This window comes from Paralichthys olivaceus, chromosome 8 (genome assembly GCF_024713975.1).
Source record: "Paralichthys olivaceus isolate ysfri-2021 chromosome 8, ASM2471397v2, whole genome shotgun sequence".
Lineage (NCBI taxonomy): Eukaryota > Metazoa > Chordata > Actinopteri > Pleuronectiformes > Paralichthyidae > Paralichthys > Paralichthys olivaceus.
The window spans coordinates 18,836,757-18,852,500 of NC_091100.1; the positions used below are offsets into that span (position 1 = coordinate 18,836,757).

At 40.3% G+C, this 15,744-nt stretch overlaps 1 protein-coding gene and 1 long non-coding RNA gene across 2 annotated transcripts in view; one reads left to right on the top strand and one right to left on the bottom strand.

The window, feature by feature from the left end:
* LOC138411233 (uncharacterized) overlaps nucleotides 1-15,744 on the top strand; it is a 34,634-nt gene that overhangs the window by 11,787 nt on the left and 7,103 nt on the right. The window contains exon 4 of the long non-coding RNA XR_011243889.1: nucleotides 7,344-7,632. This is a non-coding gene — a long non-coding RNA (uncharacterized lncRNA). The remainder of the gene's footprint in view (nucleotides 1-7,343; nucleotides 7,633-15,744) is intronic.
* Nucleotides 1,032-10,627, bottom strand: LOC109627335 (somatostatin-like receptor F_48D10.1). Its single transcript, XM_020083827.2, has 5 exons — nucleotides 9,154-10,627; nucleotides 7,759-7,899; nucleotides 7,311-7,583; nucleotides 5,769-5,909; nucleotides 1,032-4,380 (listed from the first exon to the last, which is right to left on the bottom strand). The coding sequence occupies exons 1-5, from the start codon at nucleotides 9,715-9,717 to the stop codon at nucleotides 4,156-4,158; spliced, it is 1,344 nt and encodes a 447-aa protein (XP_019939386.1). The 5' UTR covers nucleotides 9,718-10,627; the 3' UTR covers nucleotides 1,032-4,155.

Here is a 15,744-nt window from a genome sequence, read left to right on the forward strand (position 1 = left end):
AATCTGGCCTCCAAGTTAGTGAATGGGACATGGACTAAAAGGTCAAAATTTTGTCTAAAATCTAATTATTTGATGCCATGCTCATGATGGTGTGACAGTTAAGGCTGACCCATGATTGGTCGAGCGTATGTATCAGCAGGACCTTCTTACCGCAGCTCCATCCCCTGATCACTGCCTCCAAATGTGAAAGATGGTGGCCTTTGTATCCAAGATATTTTATTTTCATGTCTAAACAGTGTGAGAAAGTAGAGACGAGTCGTCTGTGTTTTTATACAGGCTATGGTTAAAGTCATTTGTATTGAATCCACAAGCTGCTATTATATACATAACTTAAGGTTGAGGCTTGATGTTTGCAGATGTGTTTATCTGTATAGGTCTCACTTGTTGGATATTAACACACAAACACTCTTCTTTATCAGGGTGCAGGTGCAGATGTGCAAACATCTCATTTAAAATGATTTCCAAAACAACCTGTCTATTAATTTGCTTTTCCAGTTGCTGAAAAAGCGTGGGGGTGTGGGTGGGAGAGGATGAGCAAAGTGTCGGTATATTGTATTTTTAGTGTACGTAATGCTTTTGTCTATGTATTTTTTCAAACAGAACGTTTATGGTGTGTTTTTCTGTGTCTATAATAAGCTATAGTGTGCGTACATTTGTGAGATTCAATAGTTTATCTCTCATTGTACGTGTCACACACATGAACTTTAATCTAATTCCTATCTTCTGCCTCATATAGCCGAGAAGACGTGACAGGATTGTTGACATGCTGGTTAGAGACGTGAGGTTGTGTAATCACACGGTTTGTGATTTCTGTGTAGACTGTGTCAGACATGTAGCGTGTTTTCAGGTCTTCCAGCCTGCACACCAGATGTGTCTTGATGAATATGAGCATGAGGGCTGCATCTGACCACAGCTAGGAGGAGGAATTCCTCTCTGAGGTTACAGAGCTGGTGCTGTCTGCTTCATTGCCTGGCTTAAAAGTGCAGATTTGCAGGTGTCGGGGTGTGTTTGTGTGACAACAGCAAGCAGAAATGTTGGGTTGATGATCTCTCTTTATTCCAACAAACATACAGCACTGAAGCATCTGAACAACTTTTATCATGTGGTAATATATGCAGCATGGGCTCTGTATTTACACGTAATAACAGCATTGATTTTTTAGGTCATCATCATCATCCATTGTTGCCTTCACTCATTATATTAACCTAATCAGCTGCTGCGTGTTAATGATAGTTTTTTTTTTGTTACACAGATAAGTGGCAGTAAAACATATCCATCCATCATTGAAATGTTCTTAAATTGTACAACAATTAAACAGCTTTAAAGGGATAGTTCACCCAAAAATGAAACTTCACTCATTATCTACTCACCACTATGGCAATGGAGGGGTGGGTGAAGTGTTTGAGTCCACAAAACACTTTTGGAGTTTCAGAAATAAACTTTGTAGCAGCAGAATCCAATACAATTGAAGAAACTGGTGACTGCGACTTCAGACGTAATAAAACAACAGAAAAAACATAACATGCCTCCATACTGCTCGTGTGGTGTCATCCAGGTGTCCGCAAGCCATGACATTCATATTTGAAATGAAACAAGGTAATTTACGCCTTGTCTTTAGCCTAAAAGTCCACCGGAAGTGGCTGAGCTAGGAGACGTAAGCACGCCCGACAGTCTGTGACTGCACCTCGTAGGAAGATATCAGTGGACATTTAGACTTAAATCATGGTGTAAATTACCTTGTTTGGAGCCAAATATAAAATTGTGGGGCTTGCGGACACTTGGATGACACCACACAAGCAGTATGGAGGCATGTCATGTTGAATGAATGAGTGATGAATGAATTTTTATTTTTCAGTGAACTATCCCTTTTTACTTCACAATATCACGATGACTGGCTTTGAAAAGGAATTAATTAGTTTGTGATAATATGGACACCAAAAAATAGAAACTCTCTACGTTAACAATAATACAACAATACATCAACATAGAAAAATATCAGATAAGAAGTGCTTACTGTACCACAAATGAAGAACCTTAGGCTTGGTAATTTGTTTCTACAACACTTTTTATGTTACTTGTTGAAATCCTCTTCACATCCTTATAGCCATTAATAAATCATCATTTGGGGAAAAGCTAAATGCTGTGGTCCTCGCAGGACTGTAATAAACACGACCAAATATAATTTACACTGAATCAAATGATTGGCTGGCTTACTTGTCTGTCACTAACCGACCTGCCTCCCTGTGCTCTCACTGTCGTCACAAGCCAAAGAGACATACACCACTGAAGCAGAAGAAAATAACCAGAAGTAAGCCAGTGAGGATAGCAGTTGTCAGTCAGTGCGCGTTCATGTGATTTTGGGGGACGTTCCTTTGACGAGAGGCCACAGGCGGGAACTATCAGTTTCATTTTATTGTGTAGCCTGCACTTGCTTTTACAGGATCTCCAACCCAAGCTTTAAAGAATGACATAGCACAAATCAGAAATACTGCTGCGATAGTTGCCTGCGTCAGTCACAATGGCAGAAAGAGATCTAAAGATTTTACTGGGCATCTACTCAATAAACCCCAAATAATCCTTATCTTAAGGGTGGACAGGGTTTCAATTAATGACATGACAAAATGACAAAAGTGAAGCCACGACTATACTGATGGCTGCTGTATATCACCCCTTTAATGGTAGCAAATGGGACATGGGCCAAACAAAATTAATCCAAGTCACACTCCAAAAATATTTTTACAAACATGGTCTCTGTCCTTATAAGTAGTGTCTATCACTCTGATGTAAGTAAGTAAGTGTAAGTGTTCATTTTACTGTTTCTTAATGAGTTATTTCATGACATTGACATCGAGTGAGACATCATGATTGACAGGTGAGCTTGACTCACGATTGGTTGGGCAGGTGTGTCAGCAGGACTTTGATACTCTGTTACTGGGGATTCACTCCACATTTTTCTACTATGCACACTCTGGCTCCAAATGCACCACCAGCACAAGATGGCAGCACCTTTTATCCAAGATATTTTGGCTTCATTTTTGTACAGTGTGAGGGAGTTGAGAAGTGTCGTCCTTCTTAATACACAGTCACTGGCTGCAATACATACAGTTCAAGTGGCAAAGCTGACAGAGGCTGTGCCCGCTGAGGCAATGAGTTGCCAGGCTGGTCATAACTAGCCTCCACTGTACAGTCAACAAGGTGATCATATAATATCATTACAGCATATGCTGCTGTGAACCCTGTTATTACCAGCATCAGAGCCGCACAGAGAAAAGAAATTAACATATGTGCAAAACAGCCACAAATGTACACTCTCTCTCTCTCACACACACACACACACACACACACACACACACACACACACACACACACACACGTACAGTATATAAAGACACAAAGAAAGAGGCCTAACACAAAGAGGTCTGAGGTGTTGTGTTGTGAATGGCCTACGTGTTTAAAAGACACTGAGCAGGCAACGACAAGCTGATTAAGAGCAAGCAAGCTATTTTTAAAATACAAACACCATACAGAAACAATTTCACAAAGATGTACACAAGTCAAGATCATTCCTCACTGTTTACCTATGAAAAGAACTAAGCTGTGAGTAGGCGTAAGAAACAGACAAATGTGCTAAGATGTTTAGTTAAAGCTCTTGTTGGAAAAGGATTTTAATCTGAAAATAACCCCACTGCCTTTAAATCTATCTTCCATGGAATTTTTGTCGTTAAAAGTAAAAATACATTCTTACATGTTTCATGATAGGCTATCAGGAAGAGAGGGGAGGAGGGTGAGAAGGTTTGCGTCCATTTAGGAGCTGTGGTGATTGCTGAGAGTGGCTGAAAAGGCACTTATGTCAGAAGGATGGGCGCAAAGTAACCTGGAGCTTGATAAACAGCTGGGGGCAGGTGCATGTACATATCAAGGCATGAAAACATATTCATGATGTCCTTTTACTGACATGGACCATCAATGTTGCAATGCATTTAGAATGAGTGTGCATGATTTTGTAAGGAAATATACATAGTTACTGGGAAAGAGCATCAGTGTTTTCCATTTTTCATCGGCTGATGCTACACTGATGCGTCTTTAGACTCATGCTATGTTGTCCCTCCTTATCTCTCTCTCTATTTCATCTCTTAAAACCTCCAGATCTACTGGCTACTGTTGCTGTGGGGCTGTGTTGGCAGAGAATGCAGGTGTAGTCAGGGTGGTGATGGTGGGAGGATCAGCCGGGGTTACCATGGAGGCCCCGGTGGAGGTTGATGTGGTGCCAGTTGTGGGTCCGATCCCGGGGTAAGTGCAGGAAGCTTGGTGGGTGGGGGTGGAGTGGTGCTGGTCCGCTGCTGTGTGTGAAGCAGGCCAGTCTGGAGAGTGAGGGGAGATCTTCAGAGAAGAGAAGGAGGAGATCAAGAGTCATGGAAAGCAGAGGAGGGGAGCATGAGAAGCAATAGAAAGTTAGTTCTGCATCACATGCTCAAGTCTAGGGTATACTTAAAGCAAAAGGTAAAGGTTTTCAACCCTATGCGCTGGAGGCAAACAGTATGATTCTGAATAATATATGTACACGTTACAGAAACATTGTACAGTATGACTGGAATCCACTGTAATTTTGTCTCATTGATGCCAGCAGCCTCACTGTTTTTTCAGCTTTCAGCAAACAATTCTCTATGCCTGTAGTATTTATTAGACTTGCTGCTACCACGGTAACCACACGTATTGCCACATCAGACAGGACCAAAGTCTTATAGCTTATAATAATTATGATAATATTATCATTTTTATTACTATAGAAAATTGTGGAAGACCTTCACAAATGAAAAAACACAAAAGAGAAAAACACATAATAATGAAAATAAATACAAAAAAACTAAAATGAGGTAAACCCAGGGAATGCAGTCTTTAGCCGACAGTCTAAAACAGTTAAAAGCAATTTTGTTTTTTCGTTTTTTGTTTTTTTTCCATTTAAATGTTCCTTTCTTTCCCTTTTCCTGGCTGCAAGGGTGAATATGAAACCATTGCACCTCTATGAAGAACTGGTCTGCAGTGACACTGTCTTTGTCCCCTGTGAGAGGAAGACTGGAAAACATAGGTTTTAGATGTATATGTGAGTTAGAAGTATATTTGCCTCTCCTTGCATGAGCAGATGTGACTTCGATCTGCTTTCTGAGCGTAACCATTGACATGAATAATTGATCACTTATACTCTGACTTTGTGACTTATGGAAGATGTTGTAGTTTTGATAACCTTGATCAAGCTGAAGGAGCCATGGTACAGTCTCATCAGGGCCACTCTGTCAGTCTGATGCACCTCACTGCTCCTGTGCAAGTTATCTAACACGACACTATGAAGCCCCAAGCTGCAAAGACTGACTCAAAGCTTTTTCATTCCCGACTGCAACTCTCTTCATAACACAAACACACACGAACACACAGACCTAATAATCTCGTAATCTTGCACGCCTGCCTCCAGAGTGTTTCCTAATCATTGCCTTCGCTGCAGTGTTAATTTACCATCCTACCCAACATGATGCATTACACTCGCTGGTGATGCAGAGAGCGGCACTGTGTGTGTGTGTGTGTGTGTGTGTGTGTGTGTGTGTGTGTGTGTGTGTGTGTGTGTGTGTGCATGCGTGTGCTCAAACTGTGCTCAAAATATTCAAATCAAAACAAATCAGAAATAATGTATGTCCCATTTGACTCAGTGCTGCAGGGCAGTATATCTATTTATTATTTACCACACACACACACACACAGACAAACATTAAGAATACCTGGCTGGTCTGGGCATCATGATCGACATGATTACGAGGGGAGAGCAGGACACAGTCGTGTGTTTTCTCAGTACGAGGAGCACTTGGGTCGCCATCATCTACGCCGTTAGCCTTGCACCTCATACTCTTCACACAAAGCACCTACAGGGCCACAGATACAATTATCTGTAAGGGTTTCCAAGCCACATCAGAATTTTAAAGGAAATAAAAACAGCCGCTGTGTTTGAGATCAAGTGGTTCATAAAACCAACCAGGCTAGAAAACAACCTTTTAATTTTGTTAGGCACAACTTTTGTTTCTTGTAAAAGTTAGATTTACTGGAAACTAGTAGTGGGTGTGTTTCAGTCAAATCATTTTTATCAGGGTTTCTGTGTCAGCGCTGAAGCACTGCCTGCCACTTAGTGATGTTTTCTATCATCATCTATCTTTTCCTTTCCTTTCAAAACTAAGCTCGTCTGGTACATACGACCATGTACCAGTAGTCTGTTCTCAGGCAGACTCAGAGGATAACGGCCCATCACATATCCTCCATGCAAAATATGAGCTCTTGTATTCTGGCAGACGATAGAGACATTAAACAGTGAACTCACCCGTCTTACAAACTCATTTGTCCCTACCTCAGTCAAACTTTGAAACAATGCTGTTTGAGGGATGTGTGCAATAGTCTCCTGATGTTTTTATCACTGGGTGTGTGTAATATGCGTTATATGCAATGCATGTGCAATATTTCTGTTAGGTGCAATTGAGATTATATGCAATGTTGATTTAGTACATCTGATGTTTTTGTTCAGATTGTGGTTCTGCTTAGATAGTTGTTTTTAATGCAGTTGTGTGATTATTGCTTTTACTTTAACTTTGGAGGCATTTATCTGTGCACCACTGAGTCCAAGATAAATTCTAATCCTACGGGGACAATAAAGTATGTTGTATCTTTTATTTATCCTTTTTCCCTTGTGTTTTCTTAATATGATACCAGATGAAGATAGGGATGTCTTGCAATCCCAACAAGGGATAGGCCATATCATATGTCAATAGAAATAAAAGTATATGCTTGCAGAAAAAGATAAGTAAAATCGATCCGAATCAAACCTCCCTTTCAACATTAATACGTTCAGAATGAGGTTTGTGCCATACAGCTCATGTTTACTCACTTCCACTCATTGTCAGATGTATTATTGATCAACTGATCAGACCCAACCGAGAGAGAAATCAAATATTCTCACACTTTGACATGAGTCGTGAGTTTAGAAAAGAAATCAGCTGCTCTCAGCTGAGACCTGACTGCTAGATGAAATACTGTATTTTGTTTTTCCTACACATCAATGCTGCGAAAATCCAACTCGAAGATAGAAAAATGTATTTGTATAGTGCATGGATGTCATTTAATGATTTAACTCTCTAATTCTCTAACTCTCCACATTCAATATATATGCATATCTACTTAGGTCTTATCACATACATCAAGGAATAAAGCAACATATCTTAACTGTTTGCCCAAATTCCAATAAAGTCTGAATATCGAGTAGAAGGCCTCCAACCTACTTTTCTGAAACTCTGTTTGAAATTATCTGACAGGAAGCCATAGAGCACTGGGTTGGCACAGGAGTTGGCGTAGGACAGGATGACCGCGAAAAAGTAGACGCCGGCGGTGACGCTGGACTCTGGGATGATGACGACCAGGTTGACCATGTTGATGATGAAGAACGGCAGCCAGCAAAGCACGAACACCACCACGATCACCACCACCATCCGCGTCACTTTGCGCTCCGAGCGGCGCCGCTTGGTAAAACCCGCCCGTGCCCCTGAGGACTTCACCTGCGCCAAAGATAGATGGATTACCATGATGCTGGTGAAGAGAATAAATGTGAGTGCTAATGATGTTGGAAAATGAAAGGGAGGAAGCTGAGGATGAAGGAAATTATCATTATGTGGATGCAGATTGCAGTATGAATTTATACATGAGCTTATTTTAATCAGCCTCTAATCACACCTTGATGACGATAAGTAGGTAGCAGAGGCAAATGATGAGCAATGGTCCAAAGAAGCCCACAGTGGCAGTGTAGAGAATGAAGGCTGTCGACCACACGTCCTTCGGCTCGGGCCAGATCATGTTGCAGGAGTTGAATGTTTCCTGGAAAGATGATTAACATTTAAATATTAAAGGAAACGCCAACAGTAAACAACAAGTCAGTCGCTGTCAACTAAGTCATATAGTGATTGAAGTACCAGAGGTAGACATTGATCTTTAAAGCAGTTCATTAAGCCAAAGGGACACAGAATGTGTGTAGGAATGCAAATGACATTATCTGCTTTATAGGGTTTTACGTAATCGTTAGTGTATTTTGGAAGACATTTCAAGACTTAAAAGTATTTAAATAACTGCTCAACCAACAAGGACCTTATAAACCTGTGTCCTTCAGCTGTACAATACCAGCACTGACAATGGCAGCTTTGACTTTAGCTACAGTCTTGTCACATATTTTTCTATTCAAAAGCTTTTGTGTTTGCTTTCTTTTAAAGAATCTGCTGAAATGCTTTTCTTCCCATGAACATCTTATAGATTCTGCTGAAATTATAAACTGCTTCTATTTAGTTTGCATGTTTAGCATTTCAGTCTGTTCTTGTCATGGGACACTTCATTTATAACCTTAAATACCACAGGACACTATAGAGGTCAATGACATTCTTTCCCTGTGGACAAAGAGATGACGTTTTAAACCAGCTATATAAGAATTTTAGCCACTTGGGGCAGCACAACAAACACAACATAATATCTCATTATTAAGCTGATATTGCAAACATCTTAGTAAGACTTGGCTTGTTTACACAACCAGCAGACACCGCACAAAATGCAAATCCAATATTCATTTTCCTTTTTGATCCACTTTTGGTCCCCACCAACTTTTGAGAAATATCTGGTTATTTGCAGTTATAGCAGTCCATCTAAGCTTGTTTCCTAAAAACAAAAACACAACTTTGACCAAATGGATATAAACACAATGCCCTCCACTGTGGCTCTTTGAATAGCCTTAATAATGTAAAATTGAGAGCGGTTGACTTTTTTGTCAATTCTGCCACATGTACAGGACATAACATTAGAGGCTTTTAAATTCTGATACAGGGTGTAAATATAGACATAAGTACACCACAAGTAACACAAAATATAAGCACTCAAGCAACATGTAAGTATAAACAACGTTCAATGTAAAAATAGATTAATTGCAAATACTTTATGGCTACTGTGCAGATAATATACAGTTGTGAACAGTGTTGATCCACAGAATGAGTAAAATAGCTGAATTTATAGTAAAATAGCAGCAGTGACTACAACTCCCTGCGTTTTGACTGGCACGAAGACGCAGAAAGATACACATAGTTTTTATACCTGGACATCAGAGAAGATGACCACTGGTAGGACCACCACAAAGGACACGGCCCACACAGCTGCGCTCACCACCTTGGCTACACGGGGATGTCTCCACTTGGTGCTGCGGATCGGATGGACCACAGCCAGGTATCGATCAATGGACATGACCGTCAGACAGAAAATAGACGTGAACTGGTTCATGGAGTCTGCGGTCATGACCACCCGGCACAGGAACGAACCAAAGGGCCAATATGAGAGCACATTCTGCGTGGTGAGGAAGGGGAGCCCGATGATGTAGAGCTCGTCGGCCACAGCCAAGTTCAGGATGTAGATGTTGGTGACCGTCTTCATCTTGGCATAGCGCAACACCACGTAGATGGCCAGAGTGTTGCCGGTCAGACCCACCATGAAGACCGTGAGGGAGATGACCGCAGTCACCAGGGTGCTGCTGCCCTGGAAGGGGACGCTCTGGGTGGACAGGTTGGAGGAGATGTTAAAGAGGCGCGGGTAAGAAATGAGGAAGGGGCTTGATGCAGCAGAGGAGTTGACGTCTGGTGACAGGGGAGTCCAGTGGGTCTCCATTGTTGTTTTCAAAAAATAAAGTGGGAAAATGGTCCCACACAGTCTAGATGTAGATTTGTTCCTCTCTGTGTTCACGGATTTAGAAAACAGTATTCACCTCTACCCTGTTGGTTTCCATGATTTACACTGGAACAAATCAGGAGGTGGTGAGTGACCAATCATCACACCAGAGACATCCTCCAATCTGATTTATAGATTGTCTCAATTGTGTGTGCGTAAAAGAGACAGTGACTCACAGGATGAAAGTGTGCGCTCTGACCACCGCTGAGAACATGGGGACTTCACATACCTGTCGCCTCCTTCGCTTCATCTGCCAAAGAGAGAGTTGAGCTGCCGTGCGTCCTGCATTCTAACAAAGGAGTTTTCACAGGGAGTCGTATCCGTAATTACGCACGAAAACACGCCGGCCCACGAATGGCGAACACCTTTAGTGTCGCTGGGTTTTTAATAGCCCTAAATCATTGTCTTAATCCACCTGACTCTATAAGAGCGCATACAATTCATCCGCAGCCCAGTGGCATCGATTGGAATTGTGCCACAGCTTTTACGCACGCGGCAGATCCGCTCGACTTCAAGCTCTGTTACTGTATCTGAGTTATCAATATGTCCTGTGATGTATTAGGTGATTTGATTTGATTTAATTCCATGCATCTCCACTATAAACATCCTAAAATCGCGTATTCACTACACTAATGATATGTTCGCAGATTGTTAACAGGCTTACTTTAGGAGGCATGAAGAAGTCCAAGTCTGTGTGAACAAATTAAAAATGTGGATCCCCCCCCCACACCAAACTCCTGATGTGTCCGAGCTTCCAATTATTCGCTGTCCGTGGTGCTGAGCAGTGTCTCGGTAGGCAGCTCCACACGCTCCTTCAACTTTCTACTGCCCACACAGACCTGCTGCTTCTGTGATATGATGTGTCAACAGAGAGAGAGAGAGAGAGCGAGAGAGAGAGAGAGTTGTACTCCTTCATGATGACGCAGATCATGTGAGGAGAGAGAAGATTTGCTTTACTTACTGCACCGAGTCCAGTTTTTAGGTGCTTACTCAACTTAAGCCTATTAATAATTGTCCTCATACAGGCTTTACTTGTTATAGTTTTAATTTACTGTAAATATCAACTATACTGTTTATTCCACTAAAATTATCTGACAGCTGTACAGCTACTGTGCACATTACGATACAAAAATACAGTGTGTGATCAACATATGAATCATGATGCATTACTAAACAATAGATAAAGTACATGTATTTACAGTAAGATAAGATTGTACCCCACCCATGGGAATGTGATGCACATGTTGATGTGCTAGTATCAATCCAATACTGTTAATCGTATAATTATTTTCCACACTATAAAAGGAGAGATGCTACTGATAATACTCAAATATTTATTTTAATTAATATTTTGAACGGTGTATTGTCATTATCCTTATCTCTAAGTAAAAGATGTGAGTCCCCCTCTCTCACAGTGACCTGGGCTATTTTCTGATTTAAGTTACTCTTCATTATTTCTGCAGCAGCAATCAAACAATTGAACTATGAAATCTATTGTATTCCCACTGTTTGAATCATAGTCTTTACAGCTGGTGATTCTGAAAGTTTTACCTCATTTTTGATTAATCTGATTTTGTTGGCGCTTGGTATCGTCATATGCCCAAATACCAAATCAGAGTGAGGGATATTTACCTGTCTGATATTGACTATCTGTCAGTCTTAAACTGAACCACAGAGCACAGTGACATTTTGATTTAGATGAATGTGCCACTGAAGTTTCCCTGTGAGTCTTATTTCACAAAAAGATTCTCATCCACATCATCATCTTGGCTAATTTAAAACATCTCTCTCTCTTCACATAGCAATGTGTGTATCTTCTGCAAACATGACACACACACACACACACACACACATCAGAGTCTATTATAATTACATGACCTAAAAACACCATCAGAGCGATCTGTCAGGTGACAGCATTTCCAAGATAAATTTTATTCATATTCATGTAGCTCTTTACCAGAAATCTCATATTTGCCTCCAGGGGGATTAAAGCTCTATGCAGGATTATGTCACCTACTTGCCTTTGATTATCAAATCAGACAAACAAAAAAGCTTTAACAGGAAAAAATTAAAGAAACAAGCAACAGAGGAAGAATCTAATTCTCATGACAATAAAAATTTCTGAACAGAATAGTAGAATTATGGGGCTGATAGCTCACCTGGTAGAGCTGGCACCCCATGTACTGAGGCCTCAGTCCTCTACAGTAATTGATTTTAGTTGATTCCGGCTTGCTGACTGCTGTGCTCCACCCCCCTCTCTCCCCCTTTCATGCTTAATCTATCCTATCAAATAAAGACGTAAATGCCCTTACTGTTGAGTTACTGTACGCAACACTATATAATTACAAACTATAAACATTAATCAAGAATGTGACGTAGGACAACATGAAGGTATTACCAGCAGACACAAGGACGTGGGGGGAGCACAGACTACGCAAACAACATTCACATGTCTCGGAGAAAGACACAAACGCACAGATGGAGAGAAAAGGATGAGGCTGGCACAGGATGAAGACCCAGATCCAAAACATCTGGAGTGAGGCACCAAGGGGAGGGAGAGAGGTCCCAGAATGGATGATGGTCCCGCGCAGAAAGCCTGAGAGAAAAGCGAGGAGGAGAGGGAGAAAGAAGGGGGAGAAAGAGAAAGAGCAAGAGAGAGAGAGAGAGAAAAAGAGATGGGCACACAGCCTGGACACTTGTGTGCTCGAGGGAATAACAAACAGAGGATTAGAGGGATGCAGTGGTTTCAGGAAGTTTACAGTAATCTCATTGGAAGGACTACAAGGACAACTGTACGTTTTAGGTTTAACGGATTCCTTAAGGCAAAAATATACATTTAGTGTTTGGATTTAAATATGTTACCAGAGTCAGACGGCTTGATGTCAGCATAGGTTGAGCCAAAGGAATCTTGTCCAATATGAAAAGACCCTGCAGCCTGCTGACTTCTTTTAACTCTGCAGACAGACAGGATTCCTGTATCCCGTCTGTCCTGAGGGAAAAAGAGAACAGGTTGCAACATGAAGTTGAAGGAAATCGGACGTTTTTGAAGGGACATGCCTTTTAGATTTTTTATGTCAAAAGCACCTAAAAATCTGATCTGACCTAGATGAAATTTGGTCAAACTTTCTCGATTCAGTTAAATTCTAGCAGAAGACATTTAGTACAAGCAGGTTCCAGAAAACAAAACATCACACTTATCCAGTGTGGATGACACAGCAGTGAATTTCAGCGTCTGCCCCAGACAGAAAAGATTTTTAGCATTGTCAAATGTCATCGGGCCATTATTCGGCATTGTCTTATTTTATCTGAATTTAGGAGCATAAATTTACAGGGAGCACAGTGCAAAATAATTCCATGTCAAAGGGCCAAGGGGTGAAATAAATATAGAGAGAAAAGCACTGGGCCAAGAACAGAGCCCTTTGGCCCCTTTGGTTGACATGTGGTATTACTATGGCTTACTAAGGTTGAGATGTGGCGAAGCAGACCATGCAAGTGCCATCATTCTACGCAGTGTATGGGCTGCATGACAGTGTAGCAGTGTGACAGTCTGGGCTGAATCTGGGCCAAAGGTTTTAGACCAATCAGTGCAAGAGATCTCGGTATACGATGTATTTTTTTTACATAAACAGCAATTCTAAAAACTATTGGGGCCTGTGCCAATTGTGACAAATAGAAATGCAAGTTCCAAAACTCTTTAGCTGGTGGAGCTTGGAGACGCAGGTATAAGGTTTCAAGACCATGACCAACTATTGTGAACTGTTGGGTGAGAAGCTGAAATATACTTTTGTTAAGTGTTATCAGCAAGCGATCTAAGAATATTGTTATTGATTAAGTGAAAGAAATTCACTACTCCTGCAGCGGAAAGAGCATGCTTGTATTTAATTTGTATTTAAGTGCACACTTGTGCTGCTGCAGGTTTGTTCTATTTGCACTTCAGTCTCCTGCAGAACCTACACATGTTTCTTGAAGAAACCATTTACTTTTGGTGGTAAGAACTGCAACTGAATCGAAGAGACAGGCAGGGATGGGCAGTATTTATGATACATGTATTTATGATACATGTATTTGAAAGCAGTTTTTGATGAATATGAAAAAGAAATGGATTCATATTTTGTATCAAAATACTGGAGTGTTTTCTATTTTTGCTGTTTGAAAACACTTTAAAATACTTACTATGAGACATCTACATGATGACATCATAAAAATGGAAATCAATGCATGCAGCCTCTATTTTATCCGAGTAAAATGGCAAACAACACTGTTACTTTCAGCCTATACATTTTCATCCGTTGTGCACCTGAAAAACCAAAAAACGTTTCAGAGTTGTTGTACATGACTTTATAATGACACAAGCTGGTTTAGCTTAGTAAACACACACCTATTGTCATTAACAATGTTGTGCTGCAAAGCCATGAAACAACAGGTTCTTATCCCATCCACCTCTGGTGTTTGTTGTAGCAACTTCTTTAAGTGTGTAACTTAGGGGGCTGTTGTGAGAATTGTTCCGAGATAACTCGGTGCTATTGAACAAGACTGTGTGGACACAGGAATGATTGATTGACCAATTACTTAGAAACCAGTTGCTCTGGAGAAAGGTGCTGTCAGTTGTCTACAAATGAAAGTAGGTCATTGTCGTCAGTATTGACTTTAGGTCAGACTTGAACTATCTGTTGACTGGTTGCAAGTCAGATTTATGTGTCATATGCCTCATTAACTGTTGCTCTCAAAATTGGTCCAATTAAACAACTGAGTCAAACAATGAATTGCAATATGATTTCCTGCTCCCTTGGAACATAATTTTGTTAGTAGCTTTAAAATACAAAAATACAGTAGTTTATTTTGGTACATGGTGTGGCTGCTGTATTTTGTAGTGTATTTTGATACACTTTCCAATTATAGGGAATTGGGTATTTTATTTAAAAACATATTTGGATGTATTTTTGCCCATCTCTGGAGACAGGGGTATGATTATAGGAGCGAAATGTTTTCTCGCTACATAGCCAATGTGGGGTCACCTACTTACCATAGTATTTATATCATGGTCACTTTACATTGCAATATTTTTATTTCATTTTATTTCATTTATGCCTTGCAGTATTATTTATGTCATGGTCACTTACTTTTGCAATATTATTTATATCATGGTCACTTACTTTTTCAATAGTACTTATATTATGGTCACTTTACATTACAATACTTTTTATATCATGCCACTTTTTTATCCTCAGTACTTGTTTTTGCACATTGTCTGTTTGCAGGTTGATTGTTTTCTTGTTAATTGTGTAGGTTATAAATATTTCTGTTTTTTGTGTTTTTGCCCTTTCTACTTAAATTCTGTAGTGTATACTACACTTTCTTTCTGCTGCTGTAATAAGTAAATTACCCCATTGTGGGATGAATATAGTTGTCTAATCTAATCTAATAGCTGAATAGTTATGCACATACCAGGTGAGCATACATGCCTTGAGCAGTGGGTGTCCATTTTGACTCCTTTTGGTTGAATCCAGAAATAGACCTTAAGGTAAATGTCAATATATCACAGAAAATATCAGCAGGATGAGTATGATGGAAAAAACAGAGCATCCTCAATAATGCAGGAATCCCCTCAATCCACAATCTCAGTTAGCATGAACTCTGACCTGGAAGCTGCATATACACACAAAAAACACAATATGAAAATGCTGCATTGAAATACTGTGTACTACTGAGAATATTATATAAATAAGGTAAGATATATATTGAGGCTGCAGCAGAGTTGCATTAAACAGATATGCAGGGATCAGATGATTTACATTTGTTTTTATTTCAAGCATATGTTTGACATGAAGATTGAGCAAGAGCTTTTCAGAAATGAACGGAGGCCCAAAGAGTCAATAGAGTCAATAGCTCTAGAGTCACGCTATAAACACTGGTCAGCCAGTGGCTGTGAGAAATCACTGGTTTTGATAAACATGCTGTATATCAGGA

What these genes read in the sequence shown, in the direction of transcription:
- LOC109627335 (XM_020083827.2), bottom strand. Translation starts at nt 9,717, where the DNA reads ATGGAGACCCACTGGACTCCCCTGTCACCAGACGTCAACTCCTCTGCT. An exon ending in TCATCTTCTCTGATGTCCAG is followed by an intron (nt 7,900 to 9,153) that starts GTATAAAAACTA and finishes TCATCTTTCCAG; the next exon opens with GAAACATTCAACTCCTGCAA. An exon ending in TCAAACAGAGTTTCAGAAAA is followed by an intron (nt 5,910 to 7,310) that starts GTAGGTTGGAGG and finishes GTGGCCCTGTAG; the next exon opens with GTGCTTTGTGTGAAGAGTAT.